This window comes from Lynx rufus, unplaced genomic scaffold, assembly GCF_022079265.1.
Source record: "Lynx rufus isolate CCGP_SWC_20201006 ecotype Redwood Valley unplaced genomic scaffold, mLynRuf1.p SCAF_13, whole genome shotgun sequence".
Taxonomy (NCBI): Eukaryota; Metazoa; Chordata; class Mammalia; order Carnivora; family Felidae; genus Lynx; species Lynx rufus.
Window position 1 is genome coordinate 41,243,727 of NW_025814827.1, and position 24,186 is coordinate 41,267,912.

Sequence of the window (24,186 nt, forward strand, 5' to 3'; positions counted from 1 at the left end):
CTAAAAATCTTATGTCCAGCAAAGGCAACAATCAACAGAGTCAGAAGGCAGCCTCTGGAATGGGAGAAAATACTTGCAAACCATGTATCTCATAAGAGGTTATTTATTTATTTAAAAAACATTTTTTTAATGTTTATTTATTTTTGAGAGACAGAGTGTGAGCAGGGGAAGGAGCAGAGAGAGAGAGAAAGACACAGAATCTGAAGAGGCTCCAGGCTCTGAGCTGTCAGCACAGAGCCCAACGCAGGGCTTGAACTCACAAGCCATGAGATCATGACCTGAGCCAAAGTCAGATGCTCAACTGACTGAGCCACACAGGCTCCCCCAAAACATTTTTTAATTTTTATTTATTTTTGATAGAGAGACAGAGTGCAATTTGGGGAGGAACAGAGAGAGAGAGGGAGACACAGAATCCAAAGCAGACTCCAGGCTCTGAAGCTGTCAGCACAGAGCCTGACGTGGGGCTTGAACTCACGAGCTTTGCCAGTGCCAAAGCCAAAGCTCAGAGCTGTGTCTGAGCCACAGTCGGACTCCCGACCAACCGAGCCACCCAGGTGCCCCTCATAAGAGGTTATTTATAGATATATTAGGAACTCAAACAACTCAACAGTAAAAACCAAATAACCCAATTAAACAATGGGCAAATAACTTGAGCAGACATTTCTCCAAAGAAGGTACATAAATATATAATTTTGTTTTGCTTGATCAAGTTAACAAGAGTTGTGTATAGTTATGTCTTTTGAATGAACCAACTTCTAGCTTTTTCTTGTCTATTTTTTATCTATTCTACTTTCTCTGAATTTATTATATTCATTTTCTAACTTCTCATGCTGGAAAATGGGATATTTAATTTTTTGGCTTTCTTCTTTTCTCATATATGCATTTCCATTGAGGCACATGTAGGCTTTCACACCCACAAGTTTAGTTCTCTGTATTTTAAAATTTCCACAAAATTTTCATGGAAACACAAATTATTTAGAAGTTTTAAAATTGGAAAATGTACGAGAATTCGAAAAAGCTCTCTATAAACTTTAATTTAAAAATTTTTAAAATTATTTATTTTTGTTTCAAGTTTTTATTTAAATTCTAGTTAGTTAACAAATAGTGTAATATTGGTTTCAGGAATAGAATTTAGTAATTCATCTCTTACATATAACACCCGGTGCTCATCACAAGTGCTCCTCTTAATACCCATCATCCATTTAGCCCATTCCCCACCCACCTCAGTTTGTTCTTTACAGTTAGAGTCTCTTATTTTCTCTCCCTGTCTTGTTTCTCTCCCTTCCCCTGTTTATCTGTTTTGTTTCGTAAATTACAGATATAACTGAAATCATATGGTTTTGTCTTTCTCTGACTGACTTATTTCACTTAGCATAATACACTCTAGCTCTATCCATGTCATTGCAAATGGCAGGATTTCATTCTTTTTGTTGGTTGAGTAACATTTCATTGTATATATACACCACCTCTTCTTTATCCATTCATCACTCAATGGACATTTGGGCTGTCTCCATTATTTGGCTATTGTTGATAATGCTGCTATAAACATTTTGGGGTGCATGTACCCCCTTTTGAATCAGTATTTTTGTATCCTTTTGGTAAATATCTAGTAGTGCAATTGGTGGATCATAGGGTAGTTCTATTTTTAACTTAAAAAAGTTTATTTATTTTTGAGAGAGAGACAGTGCATGTGTGCGTGTGTGCATGCAAGTGAGGGAGGGGCAGAGAGAGAGAGAGAGGGAGATAGAATCGAAACAGGCTCTAGGCTCTGATCTGTAAGCCTAGACCTCAACATGGGGCTCAAACTCACGAGCCATGAGATCATGACTTGAGCTGAAGTTAGACGCTTAACCGACTGAGCTTCCCAGGCACCCCTGTTTTTAACTTTCTGAGGAACTTCCATACTGTTTTCCAGAGTGGCTGTACCAGTTTGCATTCCCACCAGCAGTGGAAGAGAGTTCCCCTTTATCTGCATCCTTGCCAACATCTGTTGTTTCTCGAGTTGTTAATTTTAGCCATTCTGACAGATGTGAGGTGGTATCTCATTGTGGTTTTGATTTGTATTTCCCTGATGATGAGTGATGTTGAGCATCATTTCATGTGTCTGTTAGCCATCTGGGTGTCTTTGGAAAAGTGTCTGGGTTTTCTGCCCATTTCTTCATTGGATTATTTGGGTTTTGGGTGTTGAGTTTGATAAGTTCTTTATAGATTTTGGATACTGACTGTTTGTCACATATGTCATTTGCAAATATCTTCTCCCATTCCATAGGTTGCCTTTTCACTTTGTTGATTGTTTTCTTCACTGTGCAAAATGTTTTTATTTTGATGAAGTCCCAATAGTTCATTTTTGCTTTTGTTTCTCTTGCCTCTGGAGACGTGTTGAGTAAGAAGTTTCTATGGGCAAGGTCAAAGAGGATGCCGCTTGTGTTCTCCTCCAGGATTTTGATGGTTTCTTGTCTCACATTTAGGTCTTTCATCCGTTTTGAATTTACTTTTGTGTATGGTCTAAGAAAGTGATCCAATTTCATTCTCTCACATGTACCATCTAGTTTTCCCAACACCATTTGTTGAAGAGACTGTCTTTTTTCCTGCTTTGTTGAAGATTAGTTGATCATATAGTTTTTGAGTCCATTTCTGGGTTTTTTATTCTGTTCCATTGATCTATGTGTCTGTTTTTGTGCCAGTACCATACTGTCTTGATGACTACAGTTTTTAATAAAGCTTGAAGTTTGGAATTGTGATGCCTCCAGCTTTGCATTTGTTTTCCAAGATTTCTTTGGCTATTCAGAGTCTTTTGTAGTTCCATACAAGTTTTAGGATTATTGTTCTAGCTCTGTGAAAAATGCTGGTGGTATTTTGATAAGGATTGCATTAAATGTGTAGATTGCTTTGGGTAGTATAGACATTTTAATAATATTTGTTCTTCTAATCCATGAGCATGGAATGTTTTTCCATTTCATTGTGTCCTCTTCAATTTCTTTCTTAAATGTTCTATGGTTTTCAGAGTACAGGTCTTTTACCTCTTTGGTTTGGTTGTTTCCTAGGTATCTCATGGTTTTTGATGCAATTGTAAATGGGATCAATTACTTTATTTCTCTTTCTGCTGCTTCACTGTTGGTTTATAGAAATGCAACTTATTTCTGTACCTTGATTTTATATTCTGTGATTTTGCTGAATTTGTGTATCAGTTCTAGCAATTTTTTGGTGGAGTCCTTTTGGTTTTCTACATAGAGTACCATGTTGTCTGCAAATAAAGAAAGTTTGACTTCTTTCTTGCTGATTTGTTGTCTGATTGCTGAGGCTAGGACTTCTAGTACTATGTTAAATAATAATGACGAGAGTGGACATCCCTGTCTTATTCCTGATTGTAGAGGAAAAACTCTTGGTTTTTCCCCATCGAAGATATTAGCTGTGGTTCTTTCATATTCAGTCTTTAAGATGTTGAGGTAAGTTTTGGGGCACCTGGGTGGCTCAGTTGGTTGGGTGACCGACTTCGGCTCAGGTCATGATCTCACAGTTTGTGAGTTTGAGCCTTGCATTGGGCTCTGTGCTGACAGCTCAGAGCCTGGAGCCTGCTTCAGATTCTGTGTCTCCCCCTCTCTCTCTACCCCTCCCCTGCTCATGCTCTGTGTCTCTCTGTCTCTCAATAATAAATAACCATTAAAACTTTTAAAAGAAAAAGATGTTGAGGTAAGTTTTCTCTATTCCTACTTTTGTTCAGGTTTTATCAAGAAGGGATGCTGTAGTTTTTCAAATGCTTTTTTCTGAATCTATGGAGAGGATCGTATGATTCTTAGTCTTTCTTTATTGATGTGTTGTTTCACATTGATTGATTTGTGAATATTGAACCACCTGCAACTCAGGAATACATCCTACTTGATCATGGTGAATAATTCTTTTAATGTAATGTTGGATTTGATTTGCTAGTATCTTGTTGAGAATTTTTGCATACTTGTTCATGGATATTGACCTATAATTCTCCCTTTTAGTGGGGTATTTATTTGGTTTTGGAATCAAGGTAATGCTTGGCACAAAAACAGACACACAGACCAATGGAATAGAATAGAAACCCCAGAACTAGACCCACAAACGTATGGCCAACTCATCTTTGACAAAGCAGGAAAGAACATCCAATGGAAAAAAGACAGCCTCTTTAACAAATGGTGCTGGGAGAACTGGACAGCAACATGCAGAAGGTTGAAACTAGACCACTTTCTCACACCATTTACAAAAATAAACTCAAAATGGATAAAGGACCTAAATGTGAGACAGGAAACCATCAGAACCTTAGAGGAGAAAGCAGGAAAAGACCTCTCTGACCTCAGCCGTAGCAATCTCTTACTCGACACATCCCCAAAGGCAAGGGAATTAAAAGCAAAAGTGAATTACTGGGACCTTATGAAGATAAAAAGCTTCTGCACAGCAAAGGAAACAACCAACAAAACTAAAAGGCAACCAACGGAATGGGAAAAGATATTTGCAAATGACATATCGGACAAAGGGCTAGTATCTAAAATCTATAAAGAGCTCACCAAACTCCACACACGAAAAACAAATAACCCAGTGAAGAAATGGGCAGAAAACATGAATAGACACTTCTCTAAAGAAGACATCCGGATGGCCAACAGGCACATGAAAAGATGTTCAGCGTCGCTCCTTATCAGGGAAATACAAATCAAAACCACACTCAGGTATCACCTCACGCCAGTCAGAGTGGCCAAAATGAACAAATCAGGAGACTATAAATGCTGGAGAGGATGTGGAGAAACGGGAACCCTCTTGCACTGTTGGTGGGAATGCAAATTGGTGCAGCCGCTCTGGAAAGCAGTGTGGAGGTTCCTCAGAAAATTAAAAATAGACCTACCCTATGACCCAGCAATAGCACTGCTAGGAATTTATCCAAGGGATACAGGAGTACTGATGCATAGGGGCACTTGTACCCCAATGTTCATAGCAGCACTGTCAACAATAGCCAAATTATGGAAAGAGCCTAAATGTCCATCAACTGATGAATGGATAAAGAAATTGTGGTATATATACACAATGGAATACTACGTGGCAATGAGAAAAAATGAAATATGGCCTTTTGTAGCAACGTGGATGGAACTGGAGAGTGTAATGCTAAGTGAAATAAGCCATACAGAGAAAGACAGATACCATATGGTTTCACTCTTATGTGGATCCTGAGAAACTTAACAGGAACCCATGGGGGAGGGGAAGGGAAAAAAAAAAAAGAGGTTAAGAGTGGGAGAGAGCCAAAGCATAAGAGACTGTTAAAAACTGAGAACAAACTGAGGGTTGATGGGGGGTGGGAGGGAGGGGAGGGTGGGTGATGGGTGTTGAGGAGGGCACCTTTTGGGATGAGCACTGGGTGTTGTATGGAAACCAATTTGTCAATAAATTTCATATATATAAAAAAAATTAAAAAAAAAAAGGAATCAAGGTAATGCTGGCCTCATAGAATCAGTTTGGAAGTTTTCTTTCCATTTCTATTTTTTGGAGCAGTTTGAAAAAAATAGGTATTAACTGTTCTTAAATTTCTGTAGACTTCCCCTGGGAAGCCATCTGGACTTTTGTTTGTTAGGAGATTTTTGATACTGATTCAATGTCTTTGTTGGCTATGGGTCTGGTCAAATTTCAATTTCTTCCAGTTTCAGTTTTGGTACTTTGCTTCTGGAAATTTACCCATTTCTTCCAGATTGCCCAATTTCGTGGCATATAATTTTTCATAATATTCTCTTATAATTGGTTGTATTTCTGTGGTGTTGGTTTTGATCTCTCTTCTGTCATTCATGATTTTATTTATTTGGGTCCTTTCTCTTTTCTTTTTAATAAGTCATGCTAGAGGTTTACCAATTTCATTAATTCTTTCAAAGAATCAGCTCTTGACTTCACTTATCTATTTTTTTTCCTATGCTTGTTTCTGTATCATTTTTTCTGCTCTTATCTTTATTATTTCCCTTTTTCTGCTGGCTTTAGACTTCATTTGTTGTTCCTTTTCTAGCTCCTTTAGACGTAAGGTTAGGTTGTGTATTTGAGACTTTTCTTGGTTCTTAAGGTAGTCCTGGATTGCTTGTACTTCTGTCTTATGACTGCTTTTGCTACATCCCAAAGATTTTGTACCATTGTGTTTTCATTTGCTTCCATTTTTTTTCATATATTTTTTAATTTCGAGGTTAACCCGTTCAATCTTTAGTTGGATATTCTTTAACCTCCATGTATTTGTGGTCTTTCCAAATTTTTTCTTGTGGTTGACTTCAAGTTTCATAGATTTCTGGTTGAAAAATATGCATGGTATGATCTCTATCATTTTGTACTGGTTGAGGCCTGATCTGTGACCCAGTATGTGATCTATTCTGGAGAATGTTCCACGTGCATTTGAAAATAATGTGTATTCTGCTGCTTGAGGATGAAGTATTCTGAATAGATCTATTAAGTCCATCTGGTCCAGTGTGTCATTCAAAGACATTGTTTCCTTGTTGATATCTGCTTAGATGATTTGTCCATTGTTGTAAGTGGGGTGTTAAAGTCCCCTACTATTGTGATACTATTATCAATGTTTCTTTATGTTTGTTATTAACTAATTTACATACTTGGGTGGTTCCACATCGGGGGCATAAATATTCACAATTGTTAGATCTTGTTGGATAAACTCCTTTATTATGATATAATGCCCTTCTTCATTTCTTGTTACAGTCTTTTGTTTAAAATATAGCTTGTCAAGGGGCACCTACGAGGCCCAGTCAGTTGAGCGTCCGACTGCAGCTCAGGTCATGGTCTCGCGGTTCGTGGGTTCGAGCCCCGTGTTGGGCTTTGTACTGACAGCTCAGAGCCTGGAGCCTGCTTCAGATTCTGTGTCTCCCTCTCTCTCTGCTCCTTCCCTGCTCATGATCTGTCTCTCTCTCTCCTTCAAAAATAAATTAAAAAATACATAAATAAATAAAATATAGTTTGTCTGATACAAGTATGGCTACTTCAGCTTTATTTTGACATGCATTAGCATGATAAATGGCTCTCCATCCCCTCACTTTTAATCTGCAGGTGTCTTTAGGTCTAAAATGAGTCTCTGGTAGGCAGCATATAGATGTCTTGTTTTTTTTATCCATTCTGATACCCTATGTCTTTTGGTTGGAGCATTTACTCCGTTTACATTCAGAATGATTATTTATAGATAAGAATTTAGTACCACCGTATTACTTGTAAAGTTGGTGTTTCTGGAGATTTTCTTTGTTCCTCTCTAATCTTTGTTGCTTTTGGTCCTTCTTTCCTACTCAAAGAGTCTCTTTTAACTTTTCTTGCAGGGCTGATTTAGTGGTGACAAACTTCTTTAGTTTTTATTTGTCTGGCAAACTCTACTTTCTTTTCTTTTCTTTCTTTCTTTCTTTCTTTCTTTCTTTCTTTCTTTCTTTTATAATGTTTATTTACTTTTGAGAGAGAGAGAAAGAGAGAGACAGAGCACAAGTGGCAGAGGGGCAGAGAGAGAGGAAGAGACAGAATCCAAAGCAGGCTCCAGGCTGTGAGTTGTTAGAACAGAGCCCGATGTGGGGCTCGAACTCACCAACTGTGAGATTGTGACCTGAGCCGAAGTTGGACGCTTAACTGACGAAACCACCCAGACACCCCTGTCTGGCAAACTCTTGATCTCTCCTTCTATTCTGAATGACAGCCTACCTGGATGAAGTATTCTTGGCTGTATATTTTCCTCCTTCAGCACATTGAATATATCATGCCCCTCCCTTCTGGTCTGCCAAGTTTTTTTGTAGAGATCTGCTGCCAACTTTATTTCTTTTCCCTTGTAGTTTAGGGGTTTCTTTTCACTTGCTGCTTTCAGGATTCTTTCCTTATCTCTGTATTTTGCAAATTTTACTACAAAATGGTGTTGGTGTTGACCTGCTTTTGTTGATTTTGATGGGAATTTTCTGTACCTCGTGGAATTGGATGTCTGTTTCTATCCCCAGATTAGGGAAGTTTTCAGCTATAATTTGCTCAAATAAACCTTCTGTCCCTTTCCCCCTCTCTTCTTCTTCTGGGACTTCTATGATACAAATGTTTATGCTTTATGGAGTCGCTGAGTTCTCTGTCTACATTTGTGATCCAGTACTTTTCTTTCACTTTTGTTTTCAGCTTCATTATTTTCCATAGTTTTATTTTCTGTATCACTTACTTATTCCTCTGCCTCTTCCATGCTTGTGGTCATTACACTAGTCAGTTTTGCAACTTGGTTATAGCATTTTTTATTTCAGTCTGACTAGTTTTTAGGTCTTTTATCTCTGCAGTAAGGGATTTTCTAGTGTCTTCTGTGCTTTTCTCAAGCCCAGCTAGTATCCTTATGATTGTTGTTTTATTTCATTTCATTTTAATTTTTAACATTTATTTATTTTTGAGAGAAAGAGAGTGAGCAGAGGAAGGGCAGAGAGAGAGAGGAAGACAGAATCTGAAGCAGATTCTGGCGCGAGGTCGAACTCACAAACTGTGAGATCATGACCTGAGTCTAAGTTGGACGCTTAAGCAACTGAGCCACTGAGGTGCCCCATGATTGTTGTTTTAAATTATGGCTCAGGCATATTACTTATATCTGTTTTGATTAGATCCCTGGTCATTACTTCTACTTCCTGTTCTTTCTTTAGGGAAGAATTCAAATTTCCTCATCTCGGCATTTTGTTAGGTCTCTGTCTTTTGTGTGTTGGGAAAGCCTGTTATGTTTCCTACTCCAGAGAGTAACGGCTTTATTAAGATGAGGTCCTATACTGTCCAGGTTCTCGCATTTCAAGAAGTGTTCCCGGTACATGCTGTGTGCTCTCTTCTGTTGTGTTTTGGCTGATCTTTCCCTCAGGTCAGTCATCTGCAGACTTTCTCCTTGTCTTCAGTGGGGAGTTGGACCTTGTCCACTGTGTTGCAAGTTTTAAGTAGGTGTGTTCTGGTCTGCTTGTTCAAAGAGGCTGGATCCTGGGCATCTGGGTGGCTCAGCTGGTTAAGCGTTCACCTCATGATTTCAGCTTCAGGTCATGATCTCATGGTTCATGAATTCAAGCCCTGCATCAGGCTCTGTGCTGACAGTGTGGAGCCTGCTTGGGATTCTCTCTCCTTCCCTCTCTCTCTCTCTCTCTCTGCCCCTCTCCTGCTTGCACACATGCACACACTCTCTCTCAAATAAATAAGTAAATAAATGAAGAAATAAACAAACAGACTTTTAAAAAAATAAATAAAAGAGGCTAGATCCCATTTCCTCTAGAGCAGAAGCTTTGCAGCACTCTATGGTCAGTAGACTTGGTGTGTGCTGTGAGTTTGTGCTCATCTTCTGGGGGAGGGATCTGCTGCTCTGACTCTCAGGCACACTTGCTCTAGTTCAGAAGCACCTGCGAGGGAGCAGAGAGGTAAGACTTGGTGTAGGTGGCTCAAGCCTTCACTGTGGGTGCTGATCTGCTCTCACCGACGGCTGTCCATACTGGAGGGCTGGGGTAAAAATGTCGTCAGCTGGCTCTCTCATCCCTGGTGAGGGGAGTTCACACCTGCTGCTGTTCAGGAAGTCCTCAGAGAAGAGTGAACAATCTCCCCTTGTTTGTCCCTGGCTACCCTCAGATCCTTGCCTTCACCTTGTCTGTGGCCAAGCCATCTGCCCACCTGGCAGTGCAGTGCTCCTGTGTTCTATCTGAGGCATGTCATCTGGGTTTAAAATTCCAAATTTTAGTGACCCAGCATGGCACAGACCCACACTGATCTTATGCAGGAGGATCTCACATCTCTGTGGCTGGTGCCAGTTTGTCCCAGAAGGGCAGTCCCACGAATGCAGAGGGGCTTAGAGTTTAAGTTAAAGCATAGCACAAGGTCAGCATCTAGGTCAGCTGCACTTAGCAGCTGCCTCTGATACTATGCTAACAAACAGGGCAGCTCAATGGTGCTCGCTGGCTCTTTCTTCCCTGGTGAGGCAGTGCTACCTCTCCCAAAATACTCTAAGAAGAGAAACTGTCTTTTCCAGCGCCACCCAGGGGATCCTCAGACCACACTGTCCACTCCCAGGCCTCTGCCCTCCTTCTTTATCTCTATGCCTGCCAGGCTCCACCTGGTGATGGCACAGACTGCTAAAACTTTAGTCTTTGAGCTCTGTTGCTTGTAAAAACTTGTGATAATTAGTGTTTCTCATTTTCCCAGTCAACGGTTTTGGGGAAGTGTTTTTCTTGTACAGTGCCCTGCTCTCTATAACCTTTAACTTGATAGTATTATGGTCAGAGATTCAGGTCTACCTGATAGCGATTCTTTGAAACACCTTAAAACTTACTTATGTCCTCTTTGTAATTGCTCCACGTGTGTTTAAAAAAACATGTGTCTTAATTGTTGGATACAGATTTCCATATATTTCAACTAGATCCCTAGCATTGCTATTTTTTTGTCTACTTGACTTATAGATGGTATAAGAAAGGTATTGAAGTTTTCTATTATGTTGGAAAAATGTATCTAATGAAATTTTGATTCATATATTTTGAGACTATTATATTAATTGTGTACAAGTTTAGAATGTTCCTGGTGAATTATTATTATGCAGTAGCACCCTCTGCTCCTAATAATGCCAGGATCTTAAACTACATAAATTTTTCAGCAGAGTGTGCTGTCAAGTTATAAAGTGTTAATTACTGAAGCATAAAGGGAATTATGTCAGAAAGTTTTAAAATACATACAGCTTTTGCAGGAAAGCCTTCCTTGAACACAATAAAAAAATTTTTTTTTAATTACTTTTCTTTATTTTTGAGAGGCAGAGAGAGAGAGAGACAGAACGCGAGTGGGGGAGGGGCAGAGAGAGAGGGAGACACAGAATCCAAAGCAGGCTCCAGGCTCTGAGCTGTCAGCACAGAGTCCGATGTGGGGCCAACTTACTGACCGAGAGATCATGACCTGAGCTGAAGTCGGATGCTCAACCAACTGAGCCACCCAGGCGCCCCATTCCTTGAACACATTTAAGAGGTTCTTATACTTTCCTTTCATTGTCCTATAATCTTTTTGTCTGCTTCTATTATTAGCATCTTTCGGTATTCTTGTTCTGGTATTATTGCCTAATATTAACACTTACAAGAATTACAATTGATTGGCTCCAACACCACCACCACACTCTGACATAATCTGATAAGTAAGACAAGCAAGCAGAGGTACATGGTGCAGAATATATAGTCAATATTTACCAGGTTTTTTTTTAATGTTCATTTATTTTTGAGAGAGAGAGAGACAGAGCATGAGCTGGCAAGGAGCAGAGAGAGGGAGACACAGAATCTGAAGCAGGATCCAGGCTCCCAGCTGTCAGCACAGAGCCCAACGTGGGGCTCGAACTGGTGAATTGCGATATTATGACCTGAGCCGAAGCGGGACACCCAACCAACTGAGCCACTCAGGCGCCCCTATATAGTCAATATTTAATAACTAGGACACCTGGGTGGCTCAGTCTGTTTAGCATCCTCCTCTTGACTTCAGCTTAGCTCAATATCTCACGGTTTGTGGGTTCAAGCCCAGCTTTGGGCACTGCACTGACAGCGTGGAGCCTCCTTGGGATTGTCTCCCTCTCTCTCTGTCTCTCCCCTGCTAATGTCTATTTTTCTTCCTCTTTCTTTCTTTCTTTCTTTCTTTCTTTCTTTCTTTCTTCCTTTCTCTAATAAAAGAACATTTAAAAAATATATTTAATAAATTCACAATTAGTCAATGTATTCAAATGGTTCATCCCTCATAGACATAAACTCTATCAATGATCAGCTGTTAAAAAAAATCAATGAACGAAAACTATTGTCTGGGTTTTACATATTTGTAAAGAATATGTAGAGAATTTGTAGAGAAAATAGACTTTAAAAATCCATCTATATGTTATTGACAAGACACATTTTTAAAGACATAAAGGTACAGAAAACACATATATCTTAATGAAAGAAGACACTACTTGAACAACAGTTTACACACAGTGAAACATACAGCTACTCCATTATGCTTCTACACATACATTTACAAACATTTATATTTTAATGAAAGAAGATGTTAGCTGAAGGGCACATTATACACAGTGTAGTTTCAATGAGTTAAATATATGGCTATGCCCATATGTCTCTACCCATAGGTTGTGAGCCCCTGTTTTATTTTATTTTTATTTTTATGTTTATTTACCTTTGAGACAGAGAGAGACAGAGTGAGAGCAGGGAGGGGTAGAGAGAGAGGGAGACACAGAATCTGAACAGGCTCCAGGCTCTGAGCTGACAGCACAGAGCCTGACACAGGGCTCGAACCCATGAACTGTGAGATCATGACCTGAGCTGAAGTCGGCTGCCCAACTGACTGAGCCACACAGGCGCACCTATTTTATTTTACTATTTAAAAAATGTTTGTTTATTTATGTAATCAGTACACCCAAAGTGGGCCTGGAACTCATGAACCCAAGACCAAGAGTTGCACACTCTTCTGACTGAGCCAGACAGGTGTCCCTCTATTGATTCATTTTAAAGCAAAAACATTTCTGTGCATCTACCTAAAGTACTACTAAATTTGGCACCCAGAAGCTACTTTTCTTCTTCAGTTTTTTTTGTCCTTTTTTAATTCCCCAGGGGGAAAATCATTGTGGAATCCAAGGTATAATTTCCAGGAAAATCTAATCAAGGAAAGGTTGGCTATTCCCAAGACTCACACCATCATTTGGTCACCAGTATTCAAGGTTGCTAATTAGAATCTTTTTTACTTGAGAAAAACAATATTAAGCTCTTTGTTTTTGAAAAGTTTACAGTCTCAGTCAGAATGTGAAATTACCCTCCCCTGAACCTAGAAAAATGCTCCTACTTCAGGTACTATCCTGTAAAATGTATGTAAAACAAATGTATAGTTTAGCAGACTGAACATTAATCCAACCTATCCTTGGGTCTCTGTCCACTGATTGCTCAGTAATTATTTCCTCTCTTAACTTAATACATAGTTTAATTGTTATTCCACATATTTGTCATACATGTATTCTGGGCAAGGCATGGGGAGGAGTATCAAGATGAATGAGCTATGGCTCTTGCTAAGGGTATTGGGAAAGGTATTGCTGAGGGCATTTGGAGGGTAATAAGCTGGATCATTAATCAAGGGTGGGATTTTGACTAGAAGAGGATGTTCCGAGAGGAGGAAACAGTATATTTTCATCTTTTTTCTTATTCTTTTCTATTCCATTCTGCATTTTCTTTTAGCTTTTTTTTATCCTAGATAATTTCCTAGTGATATTTTCAGATTCTATGTTTTATAAACTCCCAACTTTTGTCGTTTGGTTCTCAGCATCCATTAAACTAATTCTTATTTTTCTCTTTTAGAAATTATAGTTCTTACATAATGGAAGCTTTCTATCTTATCACAAAATTTGGAGGGAATTGATCTACTATTTGAGAAAAATAGATTGTTTGGTCTAACTCAGGTAAGAGAGAGTCTGGTTCTCACTGACTTTCTTTGCAAATAAGATTAATGACATTTTCAGCATTGAGTGTGAGCCACTTCTAGGGCTGAGAGAAGATTAATCTGTGTGTGTGTGTGTGTGTGTGTGTGTGTGTGTGTGTGTGTTACTCAACATAGATGAAGCAGACAGTGGAATGCAGTAAACTACAATTCCCATGTGAAAACTTCACCATAGGGAGCTAAAATCAGGTATAGGCAACGTTTTAGGAGTTGAATGCCAAGTTGTTGATGACTCTTTCTGGTGTGCAAGGAGGGCAGGTTGAGAGTGGAAGAGTTGGAGTAGCCTGGAATAGTCAGGAAGCTCAGCACAGTTAGGGACATGTATAACTAAAATGAAAGTATTATGAGAGTTAAATTTATATACATCCAGGAAACTTGATTTCCTTCTAACACCTTATGTAGATGTGGCTCAGCATGTAAATGGTACAATTGAAAAGGGTCTGGAAAGGATAACCCTGGAGGCTAGGAACTCAGAAGAGACCAGATATGGGTGAGAATGACATAGTGAAGATCTTGGACAGCCAGAAGACACATGAGGGTACTACAGAACTGAGCAGGTGTAGAAGGCAGTATGACAATAGATAGCAGAAGATCTGGAGATGAGGAGATAGGCACTAAAGACCCACACTGCCTTCTATGAACTTCTATCAAGTACTTTGGTAGTAGAAGCTACTTCCTCATGCCCTTGAAGTTATTCGTATCTATAGTTTGTCTGTGACTTACAGGGTAGTGTACTGAAGAAATCCTGGACTCTGGAGTCAACTTATTTTTTTTAATTAATATTAAAAAAGGAGAAAAATAGATGTGCAAAATAGAAAATTTATGAAAGTATAAAGAAAAAAGTCACTCACAGCCTCTTCATAGGAAGATAGCAACTGTTAAAATGTTGGCATTTTCTTCAAGTACTTCTTGTATTCATTTGCATCCTTACAACAATTCCAAGAATTGGGCTTGAATTTGACACTTAGCTGTGCAAAATTAGGCAACCCATTTAATTTCTTTGAGTTCTTATTTTCTCATCTATGAAATAAGGATAATATTCTCTTTCTTACACTCTTTCCTATTTTACAACAAAAGACATGAAAGGTTTTTATCTTTTATCTTTTAAAAAAATGTTTATTCATTTTTGAGAGAGAGAGTAGGGGAGGGACAGAGAGAGAGGGAGACCAAGAATCTGAAGTGGGCTCCATGCTGACAGCAGAGAGCATAACGTGGGGCTCCAACTCACAAACTGTGAGATCATGACCTGAGCTGAAGTTGGATGCTCAACCGACTGAGCCACCCAGGCGCCCCGTGAAAGGTTTTTAGAGGCTATAAACTTTTAGAAATAACCAAATTGATGTTACAAATTTTGGTATTCATATCCTGTAGGAAATGATTAATGAAACAAGATTAAAAACAGCAGCGTTCATGGTAGGACAGAAATTGTCTTAGTTGTAATTTTGTGAGAGAATAGGAACATTCTCAATTCGTATGAGTTTATAACTCATACGGTTAATCATGAGGACTAACGATATTCTAACACACAGCATCTTTATTTCCAGAGGATGTAATACAGTTATTATATATAATATTAATATAATATATACTATTAATGTTTTCCAAAGCCAATATGAAATCAGAATTAACGGAAGTCTCACTTGTAAGATTTAGGGAAAAATGTACTATATTTATAGATAGACTCTTACCAATGTTTTATAACCAAGATTCATTAGCGCATTAAGGAAATGGAAATGATATATAGAGCATGAAGAGCCTCAGAGAACTAATATGTTAAAGAGAGTTGAGGAAAAAAGACACAATTAATAATAAAAAGTATTTATGTAACACTGTGTGTCAACTACACTCAAAAAAAAAGTCAAGTATTCATTCTAGATATCATAAGATTAAGAAGAGGTGTAAGAGTTAAAAAAAAATTATATGGCTGACTCATTGATCAGTAGATATAATTGATGGCCCCTTTGGGATTTTTACACGTATAAAAAAGATCAACATCTGGTGGGCACTAATAGTTTCCATCTATACTAAGGATTCACCAAAAGTAATTGCTCTTAAGTTAATTATCCTAAGAAGAAATTTATATCTGAGGGTTTGAAGAGGAGTGAAGAAAACCATTTAGGAAACACTCAAAAGGATGCCCAAAGTGGATTTTAGAATTTAGATATTTGCATATATTTAAAGTTAAGTTGTGTACTGTGTATGTAGGCATGTTCTGTCCTTTGGCCTCTAAGCTATGACATTCAAGTCCTTTAATATGTTAATGACTCTAGTTAGAATTCTCTTTTTTCAATTGTGTCTCCATAAGAATGCTCACAGAAGGGGAAAATTAAATAAGATGATCTTCCTAACTTTCTAGAAGTGAATCCTTTGAAACAATATTGCATTAGTATCAGAGATTCTACTGTTTACATTCTTGGATCACTTACTTTTCCCTTCTGAATCTTTTTGTATGTTCAATGAACAGAAGTGTCTCTGGCCCATATACTGGGAATAACTTTTAATCTTTCACTTCAACTATAAACCAGGTGGAAAAAAAAGTTAACCCATTTTTCCCCTTTGAAGTGACAATTGAATGCTCCAGTAATGTTTGCCCTGTTCCTCATCTACTACCTCCAGTTCTTTTCTCTCCTTTGTCTAAATATTCCTCTTTTGGCTAATCTTTTTTGTCTTTTTTAAAAATTAAAGTATAATTGACATATAACACTATATTAGTTTCAGGTGTACAACCTAATGGGATGTAAATCCATAAGAATTTAAGTCGTTCCCTATGTTAATGATTCTAGTTAAAATTTTTGCTTGAGGAATTATCTTATTGTTAGGTCCAGCCTATAGAAAAGACATTACCAACAGGGAAAAAAAGGCAAAGTCTCTGTACGTCTCACTATTTATTTCTCAGAAAGTAGGCAATGGTGAACAGTATGAAATGATGCAGCGAGATCATAAGGATGAAGATTTAGCTATTGTGAGGTATTTAGTGATCTTCATGATGATGGGAGGCGGGGGACAAAGGCAAGAGAATTGTAGCTAAAATGAAGTCTCCTTACAACTTGCAGCCCACTGATAAATCCCTGAGACATATAGGGTGTAACACTCCTGCAACTCTCCCAAGGATTTTCTTTAACGTTTGACCAGGGTAGCTTTGCTCTGGTTAATGTAACTTCACTCTGATAACCACAAACCTCCAGGATACGATAACAATCATCTTTCCACATGTGATCCACTCAGACACATCTAAAAGATCTTATGATTAATGCTTTACTAAAACAATAAAGAATAAGCTTATCTGGATAATAGCTAGTCCTCTAAGATTTTGGAGACTCTGTTTCAGCATACATAAATTCCTGAGAGACTTACGTTATCTCTAACCTCCACTAACTGAAAAGTATATAATCAGTTACTTGTCACAATCCCAGTGAAGCTCTTTCTGCCCGTGGGTCCTATCCTTGTGCTGTAATAAAAGCACCTTTTTGCACCAAAGATATCTCAAGAATTCTTCCTTGACCATTTGCTTTCTGGCTCCACATCAGTGAGACCAGTATAAAGGTCAAGGGGACAGCTTTCAGAATGCAGGGAGTTAAAGAGGAAGTCATCTATAGGCCATAGAGCAGATAATATTAAGGCGGAATAAATATTTCTTGAAAATAGAAGCATAGAGGGAGATGATCTTGGAAAGATGGTATGGAGCCAAAGTATAGCAACACATTCTAAATTAGGAATTTGTACTTTCAGAGGCAATGAGAACCACTGAAAGTTTTGTGGTGGTGCTAGTTATATAATCAGAGTGCTACTTAGCAAGAGTAATCTGATGTCCATATTCAGGTTAGATAGGGAGAGATCACTTGTCCTGAATGGTAGATTTTCAGTAACGATTAGTGAAAACAAGTGGAGGATTTGAGAAGAACAGGCAGATAAGATGCCTGTAAGGCTATACTAGATCTGAAAGAAAAGCTGTACGGGGAGAAGAGAGATGATTATTAGCTTTATTGCAGTCATGTGAAATTCCACATGCAGAAGACTGATATATAAGCATCTAGGTGATAGTGTTTAGTAGACTATGGGAAATATGACTATATTATTTAGGATAGAATTAGGGAATGAGTGATAGACCTATTCAGATTCAACTGGCATTTGTATGCTAATGAAATTATTAGACCCTTTCATACATATTGCCTTTCCCACAGTGGTCAAGCTTTTGGGGAAGGTATAATTATAATACAAAACAAGCCCCTTATGAGGAGAACAAGGCAAGATCTTAAATAACATATATAGTGAACAAAGGACAAAAAATGAGGGAATGACAAAAACAGGAGTCTGAAGATTAGGACCACCAGGAGAGCTTAGTGAACTAAGGATTGTTTACAATAACATCATTATAGCTAACAGTTATTGAATTCTTGCTATGTGTCCAATACTGTTCTAGGCTCTTTATTTATAGCAATTTTTGAGGCCTGACTATTATTATTCCAATTTAACAGATGAGTAAATTTAGATACAATAAGATTAAGTAACTTGTCTGAGGTCAGGGTATTAACTGGGGCACTGGGATGCAAGAGCGTCTGGCTCCAGAGGTCTCATTCAGACCAGATTCGGCCACTCACTGCTGACAAAATTTAAAGGCAGAGAGATGATGGTGAAACCAGAAAGGGATTTATTTCAGCAAGACCAACACCAGGAAGACAGAAGACTAGTGTCTCAAAGACTGTCTCCATAGTGCTGAAAATACTCCCAGGTTTTATAAGGGAAGTGTGGGACAAAGGTGGGTGGGTACATGCAGGAGGCAGTAAAGGTCAGGTTGATCATTGTCTTGGGGTCAGTCACAAGGGGTCATGCTGGCTGAGGGCTGTCTCTGTTGCTTGAGGGGGTAGTTTTGGTTGCTTTCAGGGTCTTTTGCCTGAGTTAAGAGATAAGATGGAAGAACTTAATTAGAAAGTTTGAGGTCAAAATGGAGCTAGTTGAAGCCCTATTTCAAGGGTTAGTGGTAGGGCAAGTGGTTAAGGCAAGTTTAAACCCAGGAGTATGGTTTGTGATTCTTTACTTTTAACCAATATTTTACATCTATCCCTCCAGAACAATAAACATAGAAAGAAAATGAATGAACCCATTTAAATAAACTACATAATATCCAAATTTGGAAAGATTAATAGGATTGGATTTCTATTTTAAATGTGTTATCTTGTAGAGAAAATTTCACTTGTCTTCAAGATTCACCCATCGCTGTGACAGAAAATATTTGGGATGAGATTAATTCCTAGTTTGGAGCCTTAAGAAAAATCAAACTCTCAAGTTGGTTGTTCTTTATCACTTTATCATAAAGTAATACATAAGAATATTGTAATTAAGAGCTATAGTTTACTTCAAACCCCAATGCAATGGTATTTACTTATTTCACAGATTTTTTAGGCACTTTTCTATTGTCAAGTTGTTATTCCAACAACACTTAACAAGGATTCTAACACTAGTATTAGGTGGCATTTACATCCCTGAGAGATTAGAGAAGTAAAGCCAGTATCAGACTAGACTGGATATATTGAATAAATCTTAAAATCAGATAGACTGATATAGATGACTTCTGAAATTTCATCTCAGGTATTAGAATTTATTAAGTATTAAGTATACATATTAAGTATAAGTGCTATTAGGCTGAAGTTGGGACACAAGACTTCTGGAAGAAGCAGATGCTAATTTCAATGAAAAGTTATATTAGCATGCAAAGGGATTCATGAGCAATATAAACAAAACCCTTTAGAACTGAACAATTCAGATGAATTTAAACAAAGGATGATTATTCTTGAAATCTGAATTTGAGGCTAGAAGGTTAGGTGCATTGGATATCTTGAAGCACATAGGATAAAGATAATGAGATGGAAATCACGAAAGGAAACAAAATAGGGAGGATAGACTCAGGAAGCATACTATATAAAACAATTAGAAGTTCCAGAAAGAAAAAGGAGCTGATTTAATTTAAATGGGGGTGGGAGGTGAGGAAGTGAGATGATGGGGAGAAAAGTACTTTTGAGGTTTTATCTTAATTGGTGATAAGGGAAGGCAGGGAGGAAAAAGAACACATTGGTAGGGAAAATAATTGGCATCTTATTTTAAAATAAGAATAGAGGGGCGCCTGAGTGGCTCAGTTGGTTAAGCGTCTGACTTCAGCTCGGGTCATGATCTCACGGTGTGTGGGTTTGAGTCCCGCGTTGGACTCTGTGCTGACAGCTCAGAGCCTGGAGCCTGCTTCAGATTGTGTCTCCCCCTTTCTGCCCCTCCCTCACTCACACTCTGTCTCTGTCTCCCTCTCAAAAATAAATAAACATTAGAAAAACAATTTTTTTAATAAGAATAGAGAAATGTGGGGTGCCTGGGTGGCTCAGTTGGTCAAGTGTCCAACTCTTGGTTTAAGCTCAGGTCATGATCTCGTGGTTGGTGAATTGGAGCACTGGGTTCCGTGCTGACAGTGTGGAGTCTGCTTAGGATTCATTCTCTCTCTTTCTCTCTCTCTCTCTCTCTCTCTCTCTGCCGTTCCCCTGGTTGTGCTCTCTCTCTCTCTCTCTCTGAATAAATAAACTTAAAAAAAAAATAGAGACATGTATCACTGGATAAGGGACAATAAATATGTAAAAAATAGGAAAGTACAGTAGGACTTTCATGTTAATAAGGGGCTGATGAATACTATCTTAACCAAACCAGCAAAAATCAAATATGAAAAAGTTGTCTTTTTTTGCTGATGACATTATTGGCAACCTAGAAAACCCAAGGTATTTCAGTAAAAAACTATTCACCCAGTAATAATTAAGGTGCCTACATGCAACAGATAAAAAGAAGTAACTTTTGTCCATTCTAGCAAAACGAATCTAGAAATGGAAGTGAGAAAAATATTTCATTCATAATGCCAAGAAAAAAAGCTATAAAATACATAGGAATAACTTTAACAAAGAAATCATAGAACATATATAAAAAATGGCAAAATCTTGTTGAAGGACATGAAACAAGGTTTGAACAAATAGATGGATGTACAATGTTCTTGAGTGGAAGACACCATCATAACCATGCTACTTCATTCAAAGTTAATATATAAATTTACTGAAATTCAAATCAGAAGTTCAATGGAATTCTTGGGGAGAATGCTCATCAATAGCCAAAAAAATATGAAAAATAAGGACAGTGAAGGAGGGACTTGCTTTATCAGAAATAGTAACATAGTATAAAGCTACTGCTTTGAAATACCCTGATATTTCTACAGAAATAGACAAATATATCAGAATAAAGAATTCAGAAACATATCCCAAAATCTCTGAGAATTTAGCATAATGCAAAAATGGTAGTTAAATTCAAAGAGGAAAGAATGGGTCATTTAACAAACAGTGCCATTACAATTCTATTCACCTGGAAGAAATTAAAGGTGGACTTATATTTTGAAACATATAGGAAATAATAGAGCACAGTCCCAGATAGAAAACAAAACAAAACAAAACAAAGTCTTGAAAGAAAATCTAAGAATGTACATGTATGCTTCAGATGCAAGGGAGATCTTAAAAATAGTAGCTATAAAAAAGTAATAGATGTATTTAATCATTTAAGAATTAAAAACTTGGGTGTAACAAAAGAAACCATAAATAAAATTAATAGATAATTGATTTAGAAAACTTAAAACAAATGACAAATGCTTACTATCTGTAATATAAAAAGATCTCTTACAAATTGGGGGAAAAAAAGCACAGTAGTAAATAGGAAAAGGCATGAATAGGCAATGCACAGAAGAGCAGATCCAAACTACAAGAATGTTCAAATTTATTGGTTGTCAGGGAAATGAAAATTAGAGTAACAGGGCTACCTGGATGGCTCAGTTGGTTAAGTGTCCAACTCTTGATTTTGGCTCGGTCGTGATCTCATGGTTCGTGAGTTCAAGCCCCACCTTGGGCTCTGTTCTGAGAGCGTGGAGCCTGCTTGGGATTCCCTCTCTCTCCCTCTCTTTCTGACCTTCCCCTGCTCATGCTCTCTCTCTCTCTCTCTCTCTCTCTCAAAATAAATATTTAAAAAAAATTAGAGTAACAGTGAGCTATCACTATTCTGGCAACAATTTACAAAAGTGGTAACATTTATTTTTGTAGATATGTGTCGTTCCAGCTTTTTTGGAAAGCTATTGGGCAACACCACTGACATTAAAAATATGTGCACTTTGGGGCGCCTGGGTGGCTCAGTCGGTTAAGTGGCCGACTTCGGCTCAGGTCATGATCTCGCGGTCTGTGAGTTCGAGCCCCACGTCGGGCTCTGTGCTGACAGCTCAGAGCCTGGAGCCTGTTTCAGATTCTGTGTCTCCCTCTCTCTGACCCTCCCCCGTTCATGCTCTGTCTCTCTCTCTGTGTCAAAAATAAATAAACGTTAAAAAAAAAATTAAAAAAAAATATGTGCACTTTGATCCATTGATCTCACTTCTGGGAATCGATGACACAGCATTAATATGCAAGGATGTATATATAAAGATAATAATTTGTAGCATTGTCTGTAGGGGCCAAAAACTAGAAACAAGGTAAATGCTTATTAATTGGGAAATTAGTAAATAGATTATGGTCCATCCACATTGTGATTATTGGACAGCCATTAAAAAGAATAAATTAGAGGAGTGCCTGGGTGGCTCAGCCAGTTGAGTGTCTGACTCTTGATTTTGGCTTAGGTCATGATCTCACAGTTGTGAGATCAAGCTCTGTGTTGGGCTCTCCATTGACAGCACAGAACCTGTTTGAGATTCTCTCTCTCGTCCCCTCTCTTAGCCCCTTCCCTGCTCATGTGCTTTCTCTCTCTCTCTCTCTCTCTCTTTCAAAATAAATAAATAAACTTAATAAAAAAAAGAACAAATTAGAACACCTCTCCAGATAGTTCTCTGTGCCTTTTTGCATATTTCTATTCTGTGGCATATTTCAGTGTAGAAATGAGAAAATATAAGCCTATTTCCTGATGTATTTCTCCTAAAATTCTTAGGTGACCTTGTCTACATTTCCCTTCTTCATTATACACTAAAGACGAAACTAAATTTGAGGCACATGATTAAATGACACCAAAGAACTAGGCATGGAAAAAATTCTGGTGTTGGCTCTCTGTGAGTCTTGTACCATGTAAACTCTATGTATAAACTGTGTACAATGGCTAAGTGATCTTTAGTTTCCCTTTCAACTTAAAAATCATGTTTTTCTCCCTCTTATGCTCTTCAGGTAACTTCAGGATCAGCCTAGCACATGAAGTTGATGGATGGAGGAAATCACTCAGTGGTGTCTGAATTTTTGTTGCTGGGACTCACCAGTTCTCGGGAGATTCAGATTCTTCTTTTTTTGTTTTTTACTATATTTTATATAGCAAGTATGTTAGGAAACCTTCTCATTGTGCTCACGATCATTTCAGACCATCACTTACATTCCCCCATGTACTTTTTGCTGGCAAATCTTTCCATCATTGACACTGGTGTTTCCAGCATTGCAAGCCCAAAGATGATTTACGACCTTTTCAGAAAACATAAAGTCATCTCGTTGGCAGGGTGCATTACTCAGATGTTCTTTATTCACACTGTTGGGGGTACGGAGATGGTGCTGCTCATAGTTATGGCCTATGACCGATACATTGCTATCTGTAAGCCTCTCCACTACCTGACCATCATGAGCATAAGAATGTGCATTTCCCTTTTGGCTGTTGCCTGGACCATTGGACTCATCCACTCCGTGGCCCAACTGGCTTTTGTTATAAACTTGCCCTTTTGTGGTCCCAACAAAATGGATAGTTTTTATTGTGATTTTCCTCGGTTCATCAAACTTGCATGTACAGACACATATAGACTGGAGTTTCTGGTCACTGCCAACAGTGGTTTCATCTCCATGGGCACCTTCTTCATCTTGATTGTGTCTTACATCTTCATCCTGGTCACAGTTCGCAAACACTCTTCAGGTGGTTCATCCAAGGCTCTCTCCACTCTCTCTGCTCACATCACTGTGGTGGTCTTTTTCTTTGGTCCTTGCATTATTGTCTATGTGTGGCCATTCCCTACCTTACCAATCGATAAATTTTTAGCCATCTTTGATGCCCTTATCACTCCTTTTATGAATCCTATTATCTATACATTCAGAAATAAGGAGATGAAAGTGGCAATAAAGAGACTGTTTGGTAAGGTTTTAAGTGTCAGGAAGAGTTCTTTCATGAACGATCAAAGCCATTTGGATTCATCTTGACTATTTTTGGAAATTAATCTCTTTAAACTTTTCATAAATCTTTTCAGTTTAGTTAGTAATTTCAATATCTACTTGAAAATCGTCCTCAGGACTCTGTTCTGATCTGGTCAGTTTTTTATAGGGACCCTTACCCTGTGGATCCTGAAACTATTGAGGAAGAATTAATTCAGCCTTGGAATATAGTGTCTTTCTTGTTATAGAAGAATATGAAATCTCACATACTGGGCACATTTTCCATTAAGACAAATGTTGGATACTCCTCTTTGGTAATGATTCTCAAAGACACGTCTCTTCTATCTACATATGTACTGATATTCATACCCTCTGAGTTTCTTTTGTCTATATACTTGGAGGAATAAACAAAATGAAGATAGGTGCCTAGGTAGCTCTCAGAATTTGAGGCTTCTAACATCTGGATTTGACTATACACACTCAGATTTAGCTAATAATGAGGTTTTTAGATTTAATGGGAATTTGAAGGCAAAATTTGGGATAAATCATAGAATGACAACCTAGGATACTTTAATATTATTAT

The 24,186-nt window shown here is 38.1% G+C and overlaps 1 protein-coding gene across 1 annotated transcript; it reads left to right on the forward strand.

Moving 5' to 3' along the window:
- The first annotated feature begins 22,670 nt into the window (after positions 1-22,670).
- Positions 22,671-23,651, forward strand: LOC124508113 (olfactory receptor 4F3/4F16/4F29-like). Its single transcript, XM_047074528.1, has one exon. The coding sequence runs from the start codon at positions 22,671-22,673 to the stop codon at positions 23,649-23,651; it is 981 nt and encodes a 326-aa protein (XP_046930484.1).
- The last annotated feature ends 535 nt before the right edge of the window (positions 23,652-24,186 follow it).

Coding starts and splice junctions, on each gene's coding strand:
- LOC124508113 (XM_047074528.1), top strand. CDS start 22,671: ATGAAGTTGATGGATGGAGGAAATCACTCAGTGGTGTCTGAATTTTTG.